At 39.4% G+C, this 25,669-nt stretch overlaps 1 protein-coding gene across 2 annotated transcripts; it reads right to left on the bottom strand.

Moving 5' to 3' along the window:
• Window positions 1-1,482: 1,482 nt before the first annotated feature.
• On the bottom strand, window positions 1,483-6,668 carry GP9 (glycoprotein IX platelet). Of its 2 annotated transcripts, none has more exons than XM_052778725.1 (2): window positions 4,506-6,668; window positions 1,483-3,559 (listed from the first exon to the last, which is right to left on the bottom strand). In XM_052778725.1, the coding sequence occupies exon 2, from the start codon at window positions 3,550-3,552 to the stop codon at window positions 2,968-2,970; it is 585 nt and encodes a 194-aa protein (XP_052634685.1). In that variant the 5' UTR covers window positions 3,553-3,559; window positions 4,506-6,668; the 3' UTR covers window positions 1,483-2,967. The 2 variants fall into 2 exon arrangements, with proteins under 2 accessions (XP_052634685.1, XP_052634686.1); XM_052778726.1 differs by having other exon boundaries at window positions 5,408-6,667.
• Window positions 6,669-25,669: the final 19,001 nt, after the last annotated feature.

The raw sequence follows: 25,669 nt of genomic DNA, 5'->3' as shown, positions 1-25,669 counted from the left end.
ATATTCTGCATTAATACAAAATGGTGTCTGCCTTTTAAAAAATTGAAAAGCTCAGTGCAGAGAAAATATTCTGGAATTATCTAAGTGCGTATACCACTATGTTCCTATGTGTTTATTTGAAATTCTGTCCTGCAGAGGTTATTTATGTAGAAAAACATTAAATAAAGCTAGAGAAATTCTGAATGTTTGTGCTCACCCGATCAAAATGTACACATAAATCTGAAGACACAATTTTACTCTGGTCTGCCCCGGAGGGTGATACAGCCTTACTAAGCCGTGCTGTTTCTAGGTTATATGGTTCACTTCCTGCGACAGGGATGCAACACTTTGTAAAAAGCAAATTCTTTGCTGCACTTTGAGTACTCATGGTGAAGAGTGCAACATACAGTTGGAGAAGATAGAGTGGAATATTACTGCTGCTGTGTAGTGTGGGAGGCTGACTCAGTCAGCACAGCCTGAGTTCCTCAGAGATGTTGCCACTGCTCACTAAGGATGTCCCTGTGACGCATTGCCATTGTGGTCTCTCTTTTCATGGCCTGTCCCACCATAAATTTTGCAGGTGACCAAAGCAATAAGAATAGCTGTAATGTTTTAGGTGTCTCACACAATCCTGTTAAAATCATTCTTGTTTCAGGTAGTGCCTACCAATTTGAAAAAATGCCCAATGTGGGTTAGGCTATAGGATTCACCATGACATCTGATGAGCTGTTCCAGTGTTTATTTTTCATTGTTAGATTTTGAGCCCTGTTTCTAGTCTGATGTTCCAATTTCTACTCCCAGCCCTTTGATAACAAATTTCTCTTCATGTAGATTCATACAAGCTGTGATTTTGTCATTCCTTAAATTCCTCTTTATTAAATGAAATTGATTAAGCTCCTTTGAAGATATATTTTCCAATCCTTTATTTGCATTACAGTTGTTTTTCTGATTCTTTTGCAGCTGATTCTTCTTGATTTGTAGACGTTGATACTGAACCATTGTAGCTTATCTAAACATGGAAGTACATAAGTCTTTCTATCCCTAAATGATATTCCCTATTTTAACAAGAAAAGATCACATTAGCCCTTTGCTGCAATGTCATATATGGGAGGTCATGATTACCAGATTATTTGCCTTCTCTGAATTGAGTCCTCAACCCATCTTTTGTTTCCAGATGTACAATCTTGCTTTCGATTGCTTGGCACTCCACGTAACTTACCATTCTTCACGTTTATGACTTCCCTCTTCTTCCCCACTGTGTATCATTTGCAGACTTTAGAATTGCAATGAGCATGTTGTCTCCCAGATCATTAATTATTTTACAGGGAAAACATCTGACTGTCCCTTTCCTTTTCTCAGTCTAAAGCCCCATGCTACACTTCATTACTAAATTGTGTAACACTCTACCCATGGTGTGTGTCCTTTCCCCAAATCTATCTGCACTTCAGAGGTTCTTTCAGCAGTTCCACCGTACTCAGTGGCCATTCCTTGTGTCACAGAGAGGGGCAAGTGACTCATCCTGAATTGGAATCAATTTAGGTTGACAAGTGGTGATGTCTCAGATTGGCCTTTCCCTGCTAGTGCAGGAGAGAGAGGACCAACAGTGAAGATATGTTACAGACAGTAACATGTCTCTTCTAAAACTGTCTGAGGATGTCACCAGCTGTCAGCACTGACAGTTTGACTCCATATTGCTGAAGTGGTTTGGCAGGGGCAAGAGGGACCTGGAAATATCCCTGTGAACTGCTGTCTTTGATTTGGGTGTTTGTGGCTAGGAATGAGTCTCGTCTTATAGAAGTGACAGCACATGGTAATTGCAAAACCACCTGTCAGACGAAAGCTAACCACCAGGTTTGCTAGGGATATTATGTGCTTTCATAAGGAACCCCTCTCATGTGACAAGGTGCTAGGTAAAGAGCCAAGCAGTCTTTGGTGTTTTCAGCATACCTCTAATACCTAGCTCAAGTTTGGGGCTAGGAGGAGCATTTGCAAAATGCGTCTTAAATTGAACTGCCAACAGTAGTATTAATTTTAGAAGACCTTCAGAGATCTTCCATCTAACTAGCCTAACTTCACCAGACCAGATGGGGTCACAGCATGAATTGCTGTTCTTGGAGTCTTGTGAATAATCAGGTTAAGGGGAAAACAATATGCTTGAGTCACTACAACAATATTTCTATGAGGATGGGGGGCACTAGAAGAGAAGGGAAGAGAGTACATCCTCTTCAAAGCTGTTGCATAAAATCCGGTGTATCAAACGTCAGTAGTAAAACTGAAAGACAAGTTCTGGAAATTTCTTAGGATTTTAATGGGAAATGTGTAGAATTGTGAAAGACATTAAACTTGGGTGAGTATGAATAATAAGCATCAATAAGCATCCATTATTTCAGTTTCACATAGAATGCTTTTTTATTGTTCACTCTGTAGGAAATTCAACAATATTTAAAATTATTTTTACTGATTATATTCTCATTACCAGTCCATCTTTAAACATATTCAATAAGGGATACATTCAGTGGCTGGCCTATATAATCATAGTGGTTTTGCTGGCAGGAAACTCCTGCACCTGAGGAAGAGATGGCTGAATTTGTTTGCACCCAAGAATGGTCCTACCGTTGGGACACTGTGAGGGGGTAACAGGTTGCAAACTCACACAGCTTCTGAGTGAGAAAAGAATTGCTAAAATAGTACAATCAGTGTTCATCTCCATCTATTAAAAAGTGTAGGATTTGGGGATGTAAATCTTCTTGCTATAAGAGCTGAGAATTCAGTGGAAAAATGCTAAGTTAAATGATTTTAAAAAATTTAGAAGTCTGAAGACCCAGACTTTGAGCCCTGGGATCTGTTTGTAGCATGTTCACCATTAAAACTAGTGTTGTCAGTGCATGTGCTTTTTTGTGGTAGAATAGTTTAACGTTTCTGTTCAAGCTAGTGGTAGTGAACAGCTCATTGTATCTTGTGGTTTTTGGAGGTATGCCTCCCCAACGGTCAGCCCCTAGAGTCATATTGGCTTAGGTTTATTTGGCAGACCAGCTTTTTTGAGAATTTCAGAGCCCATGCTACTAAAATAAGTGTAGTTATTGCTCCAGCAATTAAAATGAGGTCTCGCCAAAAGAACTCAAGACACTTGATTGGGAGAAGCCTCTTACAAATCCCCAGCTCATTCCCAGTCAGCTGGCTCAAGCGCTTCTTCTTCAAGGGTGCTGGGGTTGCACATCTGATGTTTGCAAGAGAGGGTGCAGAGACGTCTTCTAACCAGAGTTTTAGATACAGAATATGACAGTCACAGTTCCAAGGATTGTCAAATATTTTCACTTCCTCCAGGCTGCGCAAGCTGTCCAGGGCACCGGGAGGAACCAAGGTCAGGCTGTTGTTCTGTAGATAAAGCCTCTTGGTGTTAACAGGCAAGGCAGGCACTTCCGTTAGCTTCCTTGAACTGCAGTCTATGTGCAAGCCCTTCATTTCACCCAGTGACTTACAATTGCAGGATGAAGGACAGACTTCAGTTTGGGTCATGTGGAACAGCAATGATATGGCAAATCCTGCAACACTGATGAATTCTGTCTTGTTCATGCTTCAGCTACCCAGAGAATAAGAATAATAATCTGATAAGTATGATTCATTACCACATTTCTAAATGCAGCTATTTCTTTCTTAGGATTACTCGTGAGGTTTAGGTTTTTGGAAGAAAATCTTTAGTTTTCTGTATTTCCCATAGAGCTATTCTTCCTGACATTAAGTAGCATAAGTGCAACTGGGAGAGAGCACAGTGCTTCCATTTTGTCTCTAGTTCATTGCATTTCCTTCATAACTGTATGAAATATATTGTTTTTCAAAATTCTGGAACAGAATGTCACCAGGAGACAATGGTAAAAACAGTTTTGGGCAAAGATTTTGGTTCCATTTCTGTATCTTCATAGGTCTAGTGTTAAAATTGTGTGTTGAAGTCAGTTTTCAAAATTGAGTTTAAGAGGTTGAATAATTGTAAATGTCTAAAAATCTTTCTGAGAGTATGAAGATTCTAACAAAGAAGTATGTATTTTTATGTGGCAAAAAGTTCTTTTTTGCTGCCTTGTAGCTTCATGCATCTCTGAGAACATACAGTTTAAGATTTGGATGAATAGAGAATTGGAAATTTTGCATATCTTGTACTGCTTGTCTTTTAGGGATTAAATAACCATGCTTTGGGCTAGCAGGTAATTATCCCTTTTGCTGTGTCATTCCCAGTTCTGTAGAGTGGATCCCACTAGACTTCCATTTTAAACCCTTCTGTTTGCAGTTTAAAACCTCTAAAGCTATTCCCTTCCTGTATTTCCTACTACTTCTCTGCATTTAAAAATACATAGCTAGCCTTGGGACTGGATTGGAATTTGAAATACAAACTCCCTTGCACAGGTTGGGGAATTTCCAATCTTGAAACCATCTTTCTTTATGATTTTAGTACATCTCATAATTAAAATGTATTTTCTTCTTTTTTTTTTCCCAATTCATTTGCAGTAAGTAAGTAAGTATCGAAGCAAAAATACCTGACTGTATATTGCCTTGGATACTACTGGGACAATGGCAGAACCTGAAAAAAGTGTTGGGGTTTTATACACTATACACTTAAAGAAAATTCCTTTTTAACTGAAGAAAGTGAAAACAGTTATATAACTGTTTGCAGGCAAACGTTAGAAGCACATCGAGTATGATTTTAAAATTGGACTGGACAAAGCCTGAGAAATAGCAAGCAGGTAGGACAGGCCTATTAACAACAACAAATGCAGAGTAAAAGAGGTTTTTACATACTAAAGGCGATAAGGAGCTTAGATTATACTAATATAGAATGGAATTTGGGAAAAAAAATTCTTCAAAATAATGTTTTCAAGTGTAGAGATATTTTAGAACTGAAAAAAAAAAGGTTTTCCTTTTAAAAACTTAAAATAAGCTGAGACTATTTTTTTTCTCTAGGAATTTTCATTTAATAAAGATTAAAATTGTAGGAGAAATTGATTGATTTTGTTTTAAATTAATTTGCCTCAATTTACTTACAAAAAATATGTAATTAGCTTTTCAAAATAAAGTTAGTTTTAGATTTCTGATCTAAATACTACATTCCTATATTTTAAATTGAATTAATGCTACATGAAATTATAAACAGCACAGAGAAGCTGAAATATTAATCTTAACAATCTCCTATGTCTTTGTTAGCAAGAAGTTAGTCTGAATATCTTTGGTCTCAATCGAGATACTTGTCTGTTATTTTTCAAAGTAGACAAAAGGACAGACTATGTCATCTGACTGAAAAAAAGTTAAGTAATATCTATAGAAAAGATGATCTCTTCTGATTTAATATATAGACATCAAAAAATTCAAAATAAAATAGAAATAAGAACTGTGGCAAAAATGCAAAAAGGAAGAGTTGGTGAGATGCCTGACTGACACTTACCTTTATTTATTCCCTCTTGATTCCTTTCCCTCTGCTTGGTAAAGTGTTGGAGTATGTATAGCGACTGGAGCTGACTTTTTAAGAGAGTCACTAAGGAAATGTGTTAAAGAAGATGAGCTTTTTCCTATGCGTGATAGGAAGCCATTCCCATTGGAAGATGCTATATATGGTTGACGTGTCACAGCATATAGTGCTTGGGGCATTTTTGTATTTTCTGCAGACAAGAGGAAATGCTTTTGATTTTTTTTTATTGCTAATATATTTTTCCCATTAAATCTGAATGTCTGGAAACCCTAAAAAGACTCATCTGAAATCTGGTGGGATATTTTCCTCAGCTGTAATAATCTGCAGGTATAAAAGCTAGCTTGATCTTCAACTGCTGACACATGCAAGCCTAAGCAAGATACAAGGGAGCTCAAGTTTGCCCATGAAATAGAGTTCTTCTGTTTTAGTCAAAGCCAGGTGTGTTTGATATCTGCCTTTCCACTGATTAAGTAAAATTTGTAAAAACACACCAGAGCATCAAAATAACTTACGTTAGTCAGGTGAGATCATTAAGGGATAGAGAAATATAAATGCCATTACATTGAAATAGTGGTGAAAAGTCACCTGAAATACAGTATTTCATTCTAGTCACCCATGTTCAAAAAAGATTAAGCCAACAAGTGAAAAGAAGGTTTCTGTGATGATCAGGGATTTGGAGAACCTATCTTATGTGAAGAGGCTAAGAGCAACCTGTACCCTGCAATGTGGAGCAATGCAGAAATACGTGAGCCAGAATGACTCAGGCAGGTAGGTGCCCCTGGCACAACCTTGAATGTGAAGAAGGGTACACATGTATGGATCAATGGATCAATTCCTAGTTTGGTTCTTGTGATATTTTGTGGAATATAATTTCTTTGTAATGTCCTAGTTTGGTTTGGAGTTTAGAAATGAATTCCAGAATAGTCAGGGGATGCGCTCTGCGAAAGGCTCACTGTCATGGTTAGCATGGCTCCCTTTAATCAGCACAGCCTAGAGGACTGGGATGGCCTTGGGCACATACATAGCCTTTCTTCCCAGTCATGAGAGCTGTGTGTAGCTCAGAAGAGGACTATGATCCTGCAAATTTCTTCACACTCAAGTTGCTGAAGAATATCAACTGCTGAATAATAGCAATATGTCATCTTATAACATAACATGCTCTCTGTATATTTGGCTGGAAAGTCAGTAATTCAGGATGATACAAGTTTATAATATGCATGTATCTGTCCATCTAAATAAAGAATGCCATGTTTGTGTAAAAGAAAAACAAAACCAGGATTTTGTTTTCACTTTTTTTTTTGTATGTGAAGTTTTAGAATAGTATTGAAATAAGTTTTCCTTTGCTTTAGCTACCAAACATGAACACTCTAGAATTAAGACAGCAGTTGACATTTGGAAACCCAGTGTGGGGTGGATCTGATGTTTAATTCAGGCCAGTCCTTGTTTAGTGTGTTGTTTTGGGGACAAGCTTTGAGCTGTGTTCTGCACTTGGAAATGAAACCCAGGTGAGTTTCAGATGTTGCAGATGAGCAGTAGAGCCCTGCTTCTGAGCTGTTGTTTCTTTATAACATGCTGTTCTTGGGGGGAAGGGAAACTTCTGACATTTAAAATTATGCAGATAGCAATCCTTATTGTTTAATTCTTACTATTTAATTCTTACTTATATTTAAAATACTTTTCTTCATTAAGTCTAATCAATTACCAGTAGCCTGAAGTTTGTTAGGAACTTCCTTAAGAAAATGACTTAATGTATATCTCTGCTCTTTAGTATTTTAAAGGGTAATTTAGACAGTGCTGGAGGGAGAAGACAAAAATACTTCAAAGCCCATTTGAATTTCAATCTTTTCTATAAGATGAGGAAAGTGATTCTTCCCTTGTTGAAATGAATAGTTCATCTGCCTGTCATATGTTCAACAGCTGGACCTGAGTGGACTGCTAAGAAGATCCTTCTATCTTAGGGATTGTTTCTTTTCTTTTTTTGAGAGAACATCACTAAACCATAGATTTCATAAATGTCTGTCTTCCCTCATGCCTGTTTACTGTATCACACAGTCTGTGCTATATGTCTTAAGGAATGCTACCACACAGAATAAAATTTTTCCTGTTACATGGTGAAATCAACTGCTGCATCTTTTTGCATTGAAATGGATGCAAAATATTTGGAATCCTCTGGAATCCGCACTCAAATTCTGTGCTACGGGTAATCCTTACAGAGGTAGTCCTACATTCCTCTGGCTGTTGTGTCACACGTGGTCGGAGAAGTAGCTGGTCATGCTGAGTCCCTGAATCTGTTACTTGTGATGAGTGCCATGGGCCAGTTTCTTCAGCTCTGTGTGGAGGCAAATGAATGCAGGGAGCATCTGGCAGAAGCAAAGCTTAAAATACAAGGCATTTGCATTTATGATTTTAGGCATATAGCTTTCTGTAGGCCAAATGAGGATTCTTCGTTTAAGAGGATTTATTAAGAGCCAATTTGAAAAAAAAGTTATAATCTGCTATAATCTTGTTATAGTCTGAAAATATATTTTCCACAGAGTGGATCCATTTGAATTTTTTGTGAATGAGAGAGGCTCTGTCTCCTCTCAGTGGAGAGGTATTTCTGAACACTCGTGTTTCCCAAAGAAAACCTCTCTTGCTACCTTACTCCCTGAAAGCACACTTCTCTGGATATAGTTTTCTTTTGAGGCCTTGACTTTTCCAGTCACTTACGTGGGTGCTGCATCTGATTGCTTATATAGGGAGAAAAAAGAGTTGAAGGGAGATTACTAGTTTCCTTGCAGTTAAGAATAAAAGCTGCAAGTTAAAGGTAAATGTGCAGATCAAAAGCATGACCCACTAAGAGGAAATTCAGCAGAACATGCCGTTATTTTTTATAGACAGTTTTAAGGAGTTATAGTCATTTATTGCTGTCAATGACTTGTTCTTGACCTAGAAAGACAGAAGTCTTCCTCAAGCACTATTTCCATTTTCAGTGCTGAAAAAATTTGCCGCATCACATTGTCAATGGATGGCAAAAGTGCCATTTAAGTTCTATCATCTTGATTAAATCTGTTCTTTCATATTTTCAAATAGGTTGGTGAGAACAGACTAACCAAAATCTTTCTTTGTAATTGGATGTGAGTCACTGGTAATTAATGAATTATACAAATAAGTGAATTAGCAAAAAGAAGAAAAAAAAAAGATCTATCATGAAATTCATTCACACATCAAGGAACATTGCTTGCAGAAATGAATTAAAGAAAATCTGTGGTTTCCCTAACATCAGTAGTTATTGTCGCCCTAGGGCCAAAATATTCCTATTATCTACTGCACCCTAGAGAACTAGCCTGCTAAAGCCTTTTTAGTATTTACACATAGGAGGACTATGAATTTCATCCTGCCCATATTCTGCTTATTGTATTGTTTCCTGCTACACATTTATTGGTTTTACCCGATTTAATTTTGCCTCTGTCAAATGAAATATCCCATTTCGTCAGATGATTATTACACAGGCAGATAAACTCTTGTCATTTAGGAAATTCTTCTTCTAAATTGTACTCCACCCATTTTATCAAATAATTCTTTCTCCTCCCACCCATTCTCATAAAGAATCTACCTCCTTGCTGTTCTCACTATTCAAAACTACATAATTGGTGTGCAATCATCAGCTATTGCTTAGCTTTCCGCTAGGTGTCATTCAAGTTATTTTTTCGTTCAATGTTGAGCATACACGGAATCAACCTTTAGATATAATTTAACAATTCAAAATAATTGTCTGAAAAACTGAAATATTATATTCTTTCAGGATATTACCTTTTCTGTAGCCTCCAAGATAAAAATGTAACAGAGGTACAAAATGTGTGTATTAAGTGATTTGTTTAAATCAGATAGCAATCACAGGTTTGTGTTTTATGGAACTCTTAGGGTCTTGAGCCTGTTAATGAAAATAAATATTCATAGACAATTTGGATTCGAACTGTCCTCAGGAAAATATTAATACCATGTATGCTAAGTTGTAGCAATGACAGAGTGCACATGGGGAAGCTTCTAGAGAGAGAATCTCTAAAAGCATCATAAAAAGACCACCATCAAGGCAGTATTTCCCACCACAAGATAGTGCCTAGGCAGTTCCCTGCACTCCTGCTTCAGTTAATGAGCTCTGAATGTGCACCAGCAAACCCAGTCGTCCTGACAGCAGTCAGTGTAGTCAGTGTTTCTGATGTGCGTTTCATGAGCTGAATGCGATGTTGGCACCTTGATGGGAAGTGCTGGGCTTGGTAAAATGGAGTCAGCTGTGCCCCTCTCTGCTTTGCTTGCTTTGCTGAATTAAATATTTTGCTCTAATGAAAAGTAATTAGTTTTCTAGCTTTTTATGCACAGTCACATTTTTTATTCAAAAAATGTATTTTGTTGTTCAAATACAATACCATGTGTCAGTCAAACAATTACAACACAATGCTGCATTTATGTGAATGTTCTGTTTAGGATCAGGATTGAGCTTTCAGAGCAAGTCTCATGATCTTCTCCATTCTCCATGCATGCCTTTTAGATGGAACTAAACTGCAATATTCACTCTGGAAATACATCTGATTTGTTGCAGGTGCTAATGGAGGTTCAATACTTGGGACCAGACTAAATATAGTCCAAAATAATACCTCCTTTCCTAGTATATATGGTTAGATGTGGTGTCCTCAGTTCCAGATTGTTTCACTGCCATGATCCTGCTCTTTGGACCATTCTGTTTGTTGATGCAGACATTGCCAGTGTGACAGCCAAAGAACTGTCCATAAATGAACCTATTTGAATGCCCTGGTAACTATATAGTTGTATTGGTTTTGTGTGGCAAGGTTTTGGTAGCGGGGGAGGTTACAGGGGTGGCTTCTGTAAGAAGCTGCTGGAAGCTTCCCCTGTGTTCCAGAGAGAGCCCATACCAGCCGGCTCTAAGACGGACCCGCCGCTGGCCAAGGCCGAGCCAATCAGCGGTAGTGGTAACACCTCTGTGATAACATTTTTAAGAAGGAAAAAAAAGTTGGGACGGAGGTATTCGGCAGCCGGAGAGAGGAGTGAGAACATGTAAGAGAAACAACCCTGCGGACACCAAGGTCAGTGCAGAAGGAGGGGGAGGAGATGCTCCAGGCGCCGGAGCAGAGATTCCCCTGGAGCCCGTGGGGAAGACCATGGTGAGGCAGGCTGTCCCCCTGCAGTCCATGGAGGTCCACGGGGGAGCAGATCTCCACCTGCAGCCCGGGGAGGACCCCACGCCGGAGCAGGTGGGTGCCCGAAGGAGGCTGTGACCCCATGGGAACCCCACGCTGGAGCAGGTTCCTGGCAGGAGCTGCGGATCTGTGGAGAGAGGAGCCCACGGAGCAGGTTTTCTGGCAGGACTTGTGACCCCGTGGGGGGCCCACACTGGAGGAGTCTGTGCCTGAAGGACTGCACACCGTGGAAAGGACCCATGCTGGAGCAGTTCGTGAAGAACTGCAGCCCGTGGGAAGGACCCATGTTGGAGAAGTTCGTGGAGGACTGTCTCCCATGGGAGGGACCCCACGCTGGAGCAGGGGAAGAGTGTGATGAGTCCTCCCCCTGAGGAGGATGAAGCGGCAGAAAATAACGTGTGATGAACTGACCGTAAACCCCATCCCCGTCCCCCTGTGCCGCTGGGGGGTTGGTAGAGAATCCGGGAGTGAAGTTGTGCCCGGGAAGAAGGGAGGGGTGGAGGGAAGGTGTTCTGAGATTTGGTTTTATTTCTCATTACCCTACTCTGGTTGTTTTGTAATAAATCAAGCTAATTTTCCCCAAGCTGAGTCTGTTTTCCCCTTGATGGTAATTGGTGAGTGATCTCTCCTGTCCTTATCTCGACCCACAAGCTCTTTGTTATATTTTCTCTCCCCTGTCCAGCTGAGAAGGAGGGGGAGTGATAGAACGGCTTTGGTGGGCACCTGGCGTCTAGCCAGGGTTAACCCATCACAATAGTCAACTCTGCTAAAGTTACTCAAACATCTTTACCAGGTTACTGCATAATAGCTGTAGTAGGATTGTAAAATGCATGAGATTAAGCAGCACTCTGAGTGTTGTGGTGCTGTCCTTGTTTAAGGACTTTGGTGATAAACAAAATCAGTCTTCAGCCCCACTAGCTAAAGTCCTGCTATTTTCTGCTTGAAGAGCTGGAAATGTTGAAGGCAGGGCATTGAACTTTATGGTCACACTGAACAGTTGTTCTTGGAAAGATCAATTAGAAATTAATTAGTGTCTGATGTAAAAGAGTATATTGGAAAAGCCCAAGTGACGAGTTTACCACGGTAATTCATTGTAGAATTTAACTCACTGTTCGTAATTGATAAGATGGTTAGTTTTTATATTGCCCTTTATAAAGCTATGACTTCACGGTTTTTTAAAATAAAACAGTCAACTCTGGATATGTTTTCAATGATGAATTAATTTTTCCAGATGTAAGCAGCTACAGTCACATTACTCCTTCAATACTAATGCTGTATTTATACACCTTTTGTGTTGCTAAAACTTGCAGATGTGCCCAGTTATGTTCTTTGTGCCACAACATTCAGAGCTGTCAAAACTGCAGTTTTCTTGTGGTTGGGAGGATAGTCATGAACAATGCTCTCAAACTGTTACCCCACAGTATTTGCTTTAGTATGTGAGATAACATTATTGCCTATCCCATTCCAATTCTTGCATTGCAAACCATGATATTTGCATTTTAAAGCAATATAATATGTTGATTTAAAACAAAACAAAACAAAACTTTTTTTTAGTGGGCTTGGTGTTTTGAGCCATTAAAGTTCACATTTTCCAAGTTCTCCTCATAGTCCTTAAGGCTAGATATGGGTAATGAAAGCTGATCACATGCCTCCAAGTGCTGGGTTCTGAAGGAAATCTTTTATATAGTGTAACCCATGATCAAATCACAAAAGCTGAAAATGCTGCTGTGCTAATCCTATCACTGAATCCTAATATATGAACAGTTTGGAGAGTCACTTTTATCAAGCTGGCAGATTAATTAATCATATGGTCACAAATACCAGGGAATAAATAAGCAGTGTTCCTCTGAGGAGGATTGTAAATTCATTAAAAGATGCTGCAAGTCTCTTCCCACATAATCTAATTCTTTCTTTGCCCTCATTTGCTCTCTCTAGCTCAAACACAGTGTTGATATCTGTACTTCAGTGAAACTTCCTACATTTAATGGAGCTAGTTGGAGGTTATTTATAATTTATTTCCACATCAGTTTTGATGAATCTTGGTGGTTTGATGTTGTCCTGCAATGACACTCATGGTGTCATTCTCTCCATGCTGACAGGCACAGAACACCTGCAGTATCTCAGCCTCTAATGGGAGCCTGGAACAAGAGGACAGCTCTCTGTCCTCTTTAGTCAACAGCTTGCTTTGAGTACGCATCTGAAATCAATCAGCATTTGCCTCATGCTTGGCTGGCTGCTTTCTGCAGGTCTAGCTGTACCACCTTTATTTACACAAGCTAAAGAACATTGTTCAGGTTTTATGACTACAGAAAATCTTTCTCCTTTACTTTTCCTTTTTTTTTAAAGGAGGAGTCCTCACATGAAGTATTCTGAAATATTAGGTTCTTTCAGATAAAAGGATAAAGAAAGAAAAATCCATGGGATTCCCCTTCCTATTAAGTCTTTGTCACTGGCTCCCTTCAGAAGTATTTTATACTTTTTGCTGTTTTAAGGGAGACTTTCATTATGACCTAAGTGTGTTAGTGAGATCACGGTGCTTTGTCTGAGATTTTGCTTCTGCACTTTGCTTTTTGCCTTTACTCATCATCTACCTTCTTTTGGATGTTTCAGTTTGTTTCCTAGTGAACCCAATTATCTTTCCTTTTCTTCTACTCCAAACTCTGTGGCATTTCTGATAAGTCTCTATGAGTAAGACACAATTTATGGTAGTAAGGACCTCTTTCCAGAATATATGGCAAGTTGAATGCCTATATACTACCTCCAGTTTAATCACTATTGCTAGATTGCTGCAGCTGAACAGAGGTTTATTACATATCTTAGCTTTTGCTTAGTTTGCGTGTCTAGCATTTGGGAAAAACCTATCAAAATTCTATTAATTCTTTCTTAATCTTGCTCTGAAATTCAATAGGATGAAAAAAAGTGTTTCACTTCTGTAAATAAAGCTATGCCTGAAGGGCTTAACTGGATAGATATGCCAAAGCCAGATCCTCACCTGTGGGAGTTGCAGGTCCTATTTGAGATTATGGTTATACATCCCGTATGAAAAAAAAAGGTGGGGAGGAGGTTATCCCACCCCTCTACAGCCAGGAGTATGATTAAAAAAGGGGGGGGGGGGACAAACAAAAAGAGCTACTCAAGCTAGTGAATTAACACCCCAAGGTTTGGTTATAGGAAGCAGTGCCCATGAGAACTCTGGCTGAAAGAGGGATTTCTGGAAGGGAAAAATAAACTAACTGCTAGGGCTTGGACCTGGGGCTTGAGTGGCCAGGACTTTGCTGAATCACCTCCATATATATAGTCAGTAAACAGACATATTATTTTTAGGGAATGGGTGAAAAAAAGGTACGTTTCTTGTGGGTTGAGAAAAATGTGAATCCATTAATTTCCAGAGTTCCAAAATTACATTTTTTTCCTGACGTGTCAAGCAGGGCCATCAAACCCTTGTGTTTGAAAATACTTGTTCAAGTAGCTTCTTATTTTGACTGTGATTAATAGTGGAGTAAAAGAACATACAGAGCAGCAATTTTACTCAGGGCAAAGTTCTTAGCGGTTATAAATTGAACATCTGAGGAAAGAAGCACAGACGCTAATTCTCAATTCAGTGAAGACTGGGATTTTCTCAGCCTTCAGGATATTGGATACAACTAATAAATAGTGCAGATGTCACCTTATTTTTAGGCTTTTATTGTTTCTAAGGAAGCCTGTAAACGGAAATTCAGTACTTGTCTGTTTTGTTCAGCGTCAGCACATAAAGTAGTGTCTTGAAGAGGGTGAAGATATCTGTGACTCTGAACAAATGTTCTTGAGATTCATCTTTGAAAGGTTTTAAAGGTCTTACTGGGGTGTTGGTATGATGTGAACTTTCATGACTACAGAGTTGCTAACAGCATTTTTCATTTACATGAAAAAGCCTCAAGGGCAGAATGCTTAAAATACAATGACAAGTCTGGGCACTACTTCATACAGTATAAAAATAACAGCAATGTCATTGCACAACCCCTGCAGAAAATCAGATGAGTGTGTAAAACTGCTGGCATGATCTGACTGTGGCAAAGGCTTATGTGGTAATCTTCAGCAACGTGGAAAAGGAGGGCCCAATGCATAGCTAACACCACATTCTTCACAACTTTGAAAGGCAGTTAGCCATGATGTTCATCACAGGCCAAAAGCCAAGGAATCACTCAAACTCCATTTAGAGCCTTAAGTGTATTGCATATATAGTGATATTAAACATAATTTCTTTTTCTTTAGAAAACCAGAGTGGACATGTAATATGCAGGTCTTCTTTGCACTTGAACCTGCTCAGAAGCAACTACTCCTGACAAATTCTGTATGTGGACACATGCTGCAATAAGTGTCCGTTTCCTTTACTTTAAGCCAAAAACATTCAGCAAAGCTGAACAAGAAAAAGGCATCTTATACCAAAATAAATCACATGCAAGAGTAGTTACGTCTTACAAATCAGACCAAGTTATCTCTACTTAATAGGGCAGAAAAGGAAAGTTGAACAGCTTATATCTCGAAAGCATTTTTCTCTAAAAACCTTTCTTTCTGGCTGCTCCAGGTCTTCCTTTCAGCACTTTTCTGCTACTGGAGAGAGATGTATGCTCTTTACCACCTAGTTTTTCTCTCTTATCCTGGCACCTGTTCCACCTATTACAACTCCATTATTTCCAATGCAGATGTATGCAATATACAAACGTATCCTGCAGGTGTTGTTCTGTTGGGGGGAGGAAGCATAGTTTGTATTGATTAATCACCTGGTTCACTCTTTATGTAGTTCCATGCTTTTAAGTGTTCATTTTGTGAAAGCGTGTTGTGATGGGTTAACCCTGGCTGGATGCCAGGTGCCCACCAAAGCCGTTCTATCACTCCCCCTCCTCCTCAGTTGGACAGGGGAGAGAAAATATAACAAAGAGCTTGTGGGTCGAGATAAGGACAGGAGAGATCACTCACCAATTACCGTCACGGGCAAAACAGACTCAGCTTGAGGAAAATTAACTCAATTTATTACAAATCAACCAGAGTAGGGTAATGAGAAATAAAACCAAATCTCAGAACACCTTCCCTCCACCCCTCCCTTCTTCCCGGGCACAACTTCACTCCCGGATTCTCTACCAACCCCCCAGCGGCACAGGGGGATGGGGATGGGGTTTACGGTCAGTTCATCACACGTTATTTTCTGCCGCTTCATCCTCCTCAGGGGGAGGACTCATCACACTCTTCCCCTGCTCCAGCGTGGGGTCCCTCCCATGGGAGACAGTCCTCCACGAACTTCTCCAACATGGGTCCTTCCCACGGGCTGCAGTTCTTCATGAACTGCTCCAGCATGGGTCCTTTCCACGGTGTGCAGTCCTTCAGGCAAAGACTGCTCCAGTGTGGGCCCCCCACGGGGTCACAAGTCCTGCCAGAAAACCTGCTCCGTGGGCTCCTCTCTCCACAGATCCGCAGCTCCTGCCAGGAGCCTGCTCCAGCGCGGGGTTCCCACGGGGTCACAGCCTCCTTCGGGCACCCACCTGCTCCGGCGTGGGGTCCTCCCCGGGCTGCAGGTGGAGATCTGCTCCCCCGTGGACCTCCCTGGGCTGCAGGGGGACAGCCTGCCTCACCATGGTCTTCCCCACGGGCTCCAGGGGAATCTCTGCTCCGGCGCCTGGAGCATCTCCTCCCCCTCCTTCTGCACTGACCTTGGTGTCCGCAGGGTTGTTTCTCTTACATGTTCTCACTCCTCTCTCCGGCTGCCGAATACCTCCGTCCCAACTTTTTTTCCTTCTTAAAAATGTTATCACAGAGGCGTTACCACTACCGCTGATTGGCTCGGCCTTGGCCGGCGGCGGGTCTGTCTTAGAGCCGGCTGGTATGGGCTCTCTCTGGAACACAGGGGAAGCTTCCAGCAGCTTCTTACAGAAGCCACCCCTGTAACCCCCCCCGCTACCAAAACCTTGCCACACAAAGCCAATACACGTGTGTATAAAAGTCATCCAGAAAACTCAGCCATGGTTTAGAGCCCTGTTAAAGCCCATTGCTAGGCGTATATTCTAAAGCACATCTAGTTCATAGTCAACAAAGATGCATTTGACCTATTGCTATACATGGACCCCGATATATCACAGTGTGAGATTTGTTGTTTTGTATGTGATAGTTTTCCTCAAAAACTTCTGCTTGGTCAGAGCGTAAGCCAAAACATCCATCTGCTGTTATTTTCACATTAGAGTTAAGTGGGCAAAAGAAACATGCCATTGAATGAGCTTTCTCTAATGTAGTTTCAACAGTAAAAACTATATTTGCATTTGAGAACTTTTTGGATAGAAGCTAAGGATTGGCTCCTATCTTTGAAATCTTCCTATTTTTGCCCAATTTAGCTAACCTAAACTGAGGCAGTTTGTCTTGCAAAGTAAGGGAAAGACAGGGACCAAAAGATAGCTGTGCAGATGGCAAGTCACTGGATCTGCTGGAATCTGTACTCTAAATATATTTAGTAAAAGTTGGCACTTGCTGACAATGTTGCTCAGCGAGGCAACTTTTGAGATGTGGGAGGTAGTCCGCAGGTTAGCTAATAATGATAACATTGATGGTAATAGTTCTAAAGCTTACAATTTACTTTAAGGAAAAAAAGGCAGAAAAGAAGGACCTTCTCTGTAGTATTTTAAAGCCTGCATGCAGTTTCTCTCCTCATGTGGGAAGGGTTGATTGGCTTAGCCAGTACTGCAACCTGAATGCCATGGAAGCTGTAATGCCGTGAAGAATTGAGAACGTCCTAACTGCTTCTTATAGGAAAATAAAATCAGATAATAGAGGATTATTGAGGTAGTCTGTTTAGTGATGTTACTGGTATTGACTACTGAGTCCAGGTGGCATAGCTCTCTGAGTAGGAGTATGTTTTGCACTAGACTTTTGAAATAAGTATAAGTCTTTTGGCTTTTGATATTTCACCCACCAGACTGTCTCAGACTGCTGAAATAAGTGCATAGAATATGAGTGGGAATAATATCTGTCTGAAAAGGAAACAAAATAAATTCTCCCCCACACCTTGACTTTGGCAATACCTCTGACAAAAAACCAACATAAGTCTATTACCCATCTCTTCAGCCAAAAATCCGTGACAAGGGCTCAGTCCCTTTCACGGTTTAAACCGTTGATGCCAATGTTGCAAGTCTCAAGCAAGTTCCTTTCAACTCTTCAAATTCTTGATATACTATTGTTTTTAGGCTAGAGGTGATTTTTCTTTATGCAGAAGGAGCTAGGTAAAAAAGGAAATAAGGATAAAAATAATTTCCAGATCCTGGGGTAAAACTGGAGAAAGTGAAAAGAAAGTTCAGCCTGGAAGAGGATAATGTCAAATCCAGTAACACAGTAACATTGTAGACAATATGTAAAGAAGAAATACTATGTTTGATCAGATTGTGCTAGCAGGTAAAATAGAAGTATATACCTACTACTGTAATATAAAAGTTCCCAGGTATCTTTTTACTAATCTTTAATTCTGCATTATGTTTTTCATTGAAAACTAGCTTGTTTGGGTCAAGAAATACAAGCTCTTTCCCCTACACCTCTTTTTTTTCCCACTAGCTTCCTTAGTGACCAAAGATTTTTACTATCATAACTGTTTCTTGAAGCCTTACATACTCTGTCTGGCTGAGTTTGTTTACTTTTGAATTTTACTTTTTGTTTATGGTATTTAAGAACTATATTCGCAAACAACACTTTGTGAAACATTGTTGCTACTTTTTTTCAAAGCCATTTTTGGTGAAGTACCAAAGGAAAGGGGAGTGTTTACTCCCTTCTGCTAATTTTAGAGTCCTAGATTACCATTTGTAAAGTGCTTCAGTTTAGGGACACTTGTATTGACATTAATAGACTGACATCCTTCTCCTCAAAAATAATTCAAACCACTTTTTTTCAAAAGGAAATACTTACTTCCATGTCACCATGTTTCATACCTAAAATGAGATATTACTAACAGCCCTAATTTTCAGGAACTACTGAGTGACCACCCTTTGAAATCAAGGTCTTCTTAATCTCTCTCTGGATAAGTATATAATACAAATTACTATATAATACTAATTGTGTTTCCTTTGGTTAGAAAGACAAACTAAAGGTCTTAGCACTTTTATTAAGACTGTGAAAAATTTCTTAGGTTGATTTTAAATTACAGTTTGTCTGCTACTTTTTAAAAATATATGTTAGCATATAAGAAAATGTACAGCTTTCTTGGATTGTAAATACTGGAGTTTTAAATTTATTAAATGAGGTGATGGTGAATGTTCTTACAGGGAGACTGCATTTAAATTGCTATGATTTGCAAAAGGAAAATACTAAAAATTAGAAGCTTTTAAAAATGATTGTCACATTTATTGTATTTCTATAGATATTTAGTTCTTGATGAGAAGGAAAATACTATCTAAATAAATTGCATTTCTGTATGGCTACCTATTTTTATGAATGTTTTCTGTGGTTTAATCCCAAAGCATACCATACAAGCCATAGTTAAGAGGAAATGTAAACCAGACTGGCATTAAGTGAGTGACAGGTAAAAGTATTTAAAATATTTGAAATAATGGGAAGCACATTTTAGGTATCTAAAACAAAAATCACGAGAAAAATTGAAAAATGTATGAGAGGAAAAAATACATCTTTTTGCAGAAAGTATGCTTGAGGTCTACAATAATTTTTAGGGATTTAAAGAGCCATTGTAGAGTATGCAAAATGTGATGGACATGCTTGCACTGTGTTTTCGGTAGATATAAAAATTTTCCTTACCTTTTGAATTATTTCTTTTTGATATGTTATTAAAATGATTATTACAAATAAAATACCTTCCAGAATTGAGGCATGCCAGTAAATATCATTGCCAGTGTTCTATGGGTCAAATATGCTCAAGTTTTTCTGAACTAATATGGCTGGATTTTCTAAAGGGAAATGTAATGCTAATGAAGGAGCTGCATACACAAAGCAGATTATTTACAGGCCTCCGCAAAGCAGATTTTTCCATTCTTCCCCTTCAACTTTCCCAGCTCTGCCCTGAAAGAGCCCCCAGGCTGTAGGATGAAAGGGTAACACTCTTCCTTACCCTTCAATACCCAGCCTGCCTGGTACAATGGACACAAGGAAACAACAGTGACTAGTAGTGGATTTTGTGATGGGGAGCAACTCATTTCAGATTAGGACTGTTCTGTGCTAGCAGTTTGCATTGCTCTTATTTAAAGTTTTATTTTAAACTGCTGTAATTAAACCAATACAAAAGGCTGTGTGAATAGTTTTTCTTGTTCTGGGGACAAGAAGGGAAGACTGAGTGTAAATTGGTTGTTTCAGATTTGTTTGAGTTGTTTGATCTGATTTAGATAACTTATACCTTATTCAAAAAGCTGATTTAAATTGGTTTAACCCAAGAGGTGTATGTAAAGTTGAAGCGGATGCCCCATTGGTCAAGGCTTTCATTCAGAATGTGGGAGAACTGGATTTAATTCCCTGCTGTGCATATCATGCAATTATTTATGCAAAGTGGAGGAGCTCCAACAGGAAAGATTAAGAGAGAACCCGGTTCTAAGAAAGTTAAGTCCCTACTCAATTATATCCAATCTTCTACCTCCTGGGTGAGTACCATATCCCTGGACTGTTGGTTATACTGCAGAGCTCTTGACGTAATTTATATCAACAAAATAAAATTCAATTTAAGGAAGTGCACTTTTTCTGGCCAAAGTATTTCACTGGAAAATTCCTGGTCTGTTCTGCTTGCTAAGTTTGTCCTTCCCCCAACTGTGTGAAGGGACTGAGATATCATCTCCTCTTCCTTCTGCCACCCTGAGGACTTCACTTACTGGGTCCTCATCACTCTCTGGAAGGAAGAGCCATTAACGTAGATGTCCTGACCAAATTCATCAATGGTATTCTTTTTCTTAATATGCTAAGTAGTTTCCACAGTGTGAGGTAGTCTCTATTTCTCCTCTCAAATTACTATGTAGCATTATTGTTAAATAGCTACCCATTTTACCTTAAACATCGGTAAATGATCCTTACTATTATTCCTTCCGTCCTACAGAACCACTGCCAGGCCAAATCGTTGGGGAACCCCCGGTGCTGCCGCTGGCCAAGGGGCTGCAGCGCGGCTGTGCTCTCCTGCGCTCAGCTTGTCCCCTTGCACTTCTCTTCTGCTTGCTTACAATCTATCAAGTTGTTTAAAGGTCACTCTGCTGGAATTGTTCTTCGCCACAGCATACAGTGCATTGATTTTCCACATTTCTAAGACTCCCTATGCCTGCTGTGAGCTCTCAACTTCCATAGTGATGTGCTTAGCAATCGTTACCATGTGCAGGACTAATTTCACATTCTAGGTAGGGCACACTCACTTGCCGGGCTGGATTTTTTCTAGTGTCAGTTCTAGTGAAATGGCTACATTATTTTTTCCTCTATTGGCTGGCAACTTTGCTTTTTTTCCGTTTTTTTGTTTTGTTGGAACTTTCTGAACAGAAATCAATTTTCCCCCTCCCTATTATTCAAGCCAGAAATTTTTTTAAAACAGCAAACAAATGATATCCTTTTCACCCAAGCTGAGACAACTCTTAGGGTGTCCTAACTTTCTGCTGCTCCCCAAATGGGATGCCCCCAAAGCCCCTGTGCCATGTACACACATGTACACTTACAACCTCACTGCTGTTTTGAGGTAATTGGGACTAACCCCTATGCACTAAGGATGCCGGTTAGATCAGGTGGGAACAGATAATCCTCAAGTTCTTTCCCATTTTCCGCTGAGATAGTTAGAGGGATAAACAAGCTCTCCAGCACCTCAGACAAAAGAAGACATGGAGGATTACTGTGGCCTAAAAAAGTCCCTGCAGGAGGCCCCCCCCCCGGAATTTTTTACTAGTACTGTGCACACCTGTAACATGGATAGGACTTTTCAGTGTGTCCAGCAGTGCTCAGGCAGGCCAGATTAGAGGTTTTGATCTATGCATAGTAAAAACATTGTCTGGATGAGTAGCATAAGGGATAGTTCTTCATTTCAACAAGGCTTTTTAGGCTATGAATGGCATCTCTCACCAGTATTCTTAAAACTCCAAGACAATTGGTATAGTGTGACTGACCTCATGACAGAGCTTTACTAATTTTATATATATGTATCAGTGTCACCAGTTTACCAAGAAAAGGCATGTGCTTGCTGTCTTTATCTTGCATTGACTTTTCAAATGCAAGTATCTTTGCTGTTATGCTTATCAAATACTGTTTCTGCACACAGTATGAAAAGAAATGTTCTCTTGTTCTTGCATATCCAGTGTTTACTTCAGTCAGAGAAATAAGTGAATATGGACTGGTAAAACACAATTAGACAGGGAGATTTCACTCATGAGGAGCCGATTTCCCATGTAACTTATTGTGAAGATGGTAGGGGGTTTATGGGTTGGTTCATAATAAATACCGTATGCACTTTAGAGCACAAAGATAAATGAGAGTTACTAGAACCAAGCAGGGAATGTAAAGCACTGACACAGGTAGGTACCCTTGATCAGGCAGTGTAGAAACTGTTTATTGGGAAATATCCCTTATCTGCCTTCTGCCAGACAGACAACCATTTATTCTCCCAATGCAAAAGCTAAGTTCAAAGGAAATAGTGAATACTGGAGGACCTGGAACTCAGAAAGGGTAGAGTCAAGTGAATGACTAAGTGCTCTAGATGTAGCTGAACAGGAATTTATCATTACATTGGCATTGATGGTTAAACGGAACAAATATGAACATGCAATGCTCAACTTGTTTGAATAGGAAAATTACCTTATGTTTAATTATGGTGGGGGTGGTGTGTAAACACAGCATACCAATTGCTAAGGATGTTTTCTGAATCATTCTTAGCCACTTATTACTATGAAAAATTAAACTTGAATCTGAATGACTGGTCTATTATGGTTCATTTTTCTTCTCATAATTGTGTAAAATGCTTCCAAAGATCTTTTTGGGGGTCTGTTTAGCACTCTTGCACTGTAACATAGTTGTAGTAGGGCCATTAAGTGACTTGTCAGCATTCCTGTATCCATACCTGCTATAATTTGTATGGAAATTTTTATGTGGTATTGGCTGGACAAGGAATGATAAGGAAGAAAGAAAGGAAAATGTGACTTACATTTGCTATTTGCTTGTGTGACAATTTATGAGCCAGTCAAAGGCTAAACTATAATTCCACTATCCTTCAGAGATCTCCAGCTGTTTATTTTCAGCAGAAGTTATGACCAGGTCTCCATAATGTTATCATTCAACAGCAGACAGAGCTTTAAAACTATTTACAGAGTTTATTAATCTGTGTAGGAATGAAGTGAATCTGGAGTCTGTAACAAGGAATTTCCAAAGATTTCATACAAATCGGTGGAGTTAGTTCTTTCCATTTTTAGTAGAAGTAGTATATGGGCCTATATGCTGATTTTTGTTATTATGTCTGTTTCTGCTTATAAGGCAATGTCAAATGTCTTGTAAGATTTGAAATGGCTTTAAAAAGTCTTACTACTTTTTAGTTCTAAGCTCCCTTTTCCTTAAAAAATATAAACAGAGTAGTAAGCTTGGAGCTGCTGTTTTCTTGCATGAGGAAAAGAATAAAGAAAACCAAGGGGTTTTGTATTGCCAAATCTTTTAGTTTTAAAGGCCTCTAAAGTCTAAACCAGGCTAGGATTCCTCATGACATTGGGGTTTTTTCCATCACAAAATGAGATTGAGTTGAAGTGGAACAGTTCAAGACAACATAAACAGGTGTTTTGCCAAGGGTGGACTTTCTGGTAAGTGAGGGACACAGATTTCCCATGTTGGGATAGTCAAGGGCTATTCTGCTGTCACTTTGTTTTCTTGATGTATATTTTCTGTAATACTGTCCTTGTTCATAATATTACTAATGAAAAACACAAACTGGAGGGACCTTCGTCTCTATATGTGAGAGACTCAGAATCACAGAATAGTTGAGGCTGGAGGGGAACTCTGGAGATCGTGTAGCCCAACTGCCATGCTCAAAGCAGGGTCAGCTGGAGCAGGTTGGTCCCATGTCCAGTTGTGCTTTGAATATCTCCAAGACTGGAGACTCCACAACGCCTCTGGACAACCTGTTGCAGTGTTTGACTACCCTCACAGTAAAAAAAAAAAAAAAAAAAAAATCTTCTTGTGTTTAAGTGGAATTTCTTGTATTTCAATTTGTGCCTGTTGCCTTTTGCATATCAATGGATATCTGAGAAGAGTCTGGCCCCGTCTTCATTACTCCCCCCATGAGGTATTTATACACACTGATAAGGTTTCCCCCCCAAGCCTTCTCTTCTCCAGGCTGAGCAACCTCGGCTCTCTCAGCCACCCCTCATATGTCAGATGCTCCAGGCCCTTAAACATCTTTATGGCCCCATGCTGGACTTGCTTCAGCAATTCTGAGAGGACTCACTTGTACTGGGAGCCCAGCACTGGACCCAGCACTCCAGATGTCACACCAGTGCTGAGCTTAGAGGAAGGATCACTCCTTCCACCTGCTAGCAATGTCTGCTTAATGCAGCCCAGGATGCCATTGGCCTTCATCTAGGTTGAAAGAGATCGTGATTCACGTCCCTCTTGATTCAAAGCATGAACTTGAATTTCAGCTCCACCTTTCCCATATGAGTACCCTGGCTACTGGATTATTCAGACCAACTGTGTGAAGGTGGGTCTCTTCTCATTACAGTGCTGCAGTTTGAGTGCAAAAAACTGTATCTTTGTATTCCTCCATGTTTCTCTCTGACAATGAGTCAGTCTGTCAATGGCCTATTGAATATTTAATTGTTTATAATTAAACAGATTGTTCAAATATTTGATCTTGTAATCCTGGATGGTTTTATAGCACAAACAAGCATGCTCTTTAGTTATTGCTCATATAACTTATCAATCAGTAATCTATATTTAAATTTATATTTAATTATACTGATGTATATTCTCCTTAATGAATTTTCACAGCCTTTTTCCAATACTAAACCAAGTTCTAGTAAAGTACGTTCAGAAACATTCCTCAGAAAAGGAGCAAGCAGGTTTTTATCCTAACCTATTATGAAATCCTTCATATTCTAGACTTCTAAAATAATAGTGATAATAATATAGTGCTGCATTTGTATGCAATACTGAAGTAGCTTGGACTTTTCAGCTGTTTGAAAAATTGTCCTTCAGCTTTTCTCAGTTCCACCTTGTCAACATGGTCTCAGTTCCACATTTGCTGACATCCTTGGCCCTGCAAGAGATAAGATAAAACCAAGGAAATTTCACCCTCTCCCTCTACATATTCTAGAAAGCTTTTTCTTGTACAATTCTTGTTGGCAGAGTCTCCTTTTCCATAGTCTCAGCATTGTCAAATATGTTTTATTTCAGAGTCTCAGCCATATTTTTTTTCCTCTCTTCCTGTACTTTTTAATTGCTTGTGATCTCTGTCATGCTCTAACTCTCAAGAGTTTGGGAATGTCTTGTACAGTCAATAAAATAATACTATAAGTTGAGGTCAGTCTACCATGACTTGCAACAATTTCCTTTTATGAAACAGTGGTTGCTAGATACACTATTCTGCTTCTCCATTAGGGGGAAAAAACCTAACAACAAAGCCAACAGTTACAAAAAAGAAAACAAATGCTAGCTATAAATATTAATGTCTTTCCTGAGGATTTGTGGCTGTTGGAATGGAGGACTGTGCCTTGCACAAAAGCTAGAAGTCCTGGAGTGTAAGTTCAAACTTAAGTTCTTGAGAGCAACTTGTTAAAATTATCACCACAGAAGTAAGTTTTCCAGATTTATCAATGTCATATGAAAACTTTGTTCATCTTTCTTCTTAGGTTCCCTTCTCAAATTCTATCTTGCTAAAGACACTTCCTTCACAGATCTGAACATCTTGATTCCATACTTAAAATAATTAGGTTAGAGTGTTCACTAACAGTTGCTGTAAAAATTCAGTTTCTTGCTCCTGCATTGGTAACTCTTTGGTGTTCCCTGAACAGAAGAGAATCTGCTACGTAATTATTTCTTACTTCTTATGTCCTGAAATATTTCTTTATTTTAGGATTTGAAATGCTTCCCTTCT

This window comes from Harpia harpyja, chromosome Z (assembly GCF_026419915.1).
Source record: "Harpia harpyja isolate bHarHar1 chromosome Z, bHarHar1 primary haplotype, whole genome shotgun sequence".
Taxonomy (NCBI): domain Eukaryota; kingdom Metazoa; phylum Chordata; class Aves; order Accipitriformes; family Accipitridae; genus Harpia; species Harpia harpyja.
The sequence above is the reverse complement of the archived record's forward strand: the minus strand, read 5'-3'. Positions and strand labels throughout refer to the sequence as shown.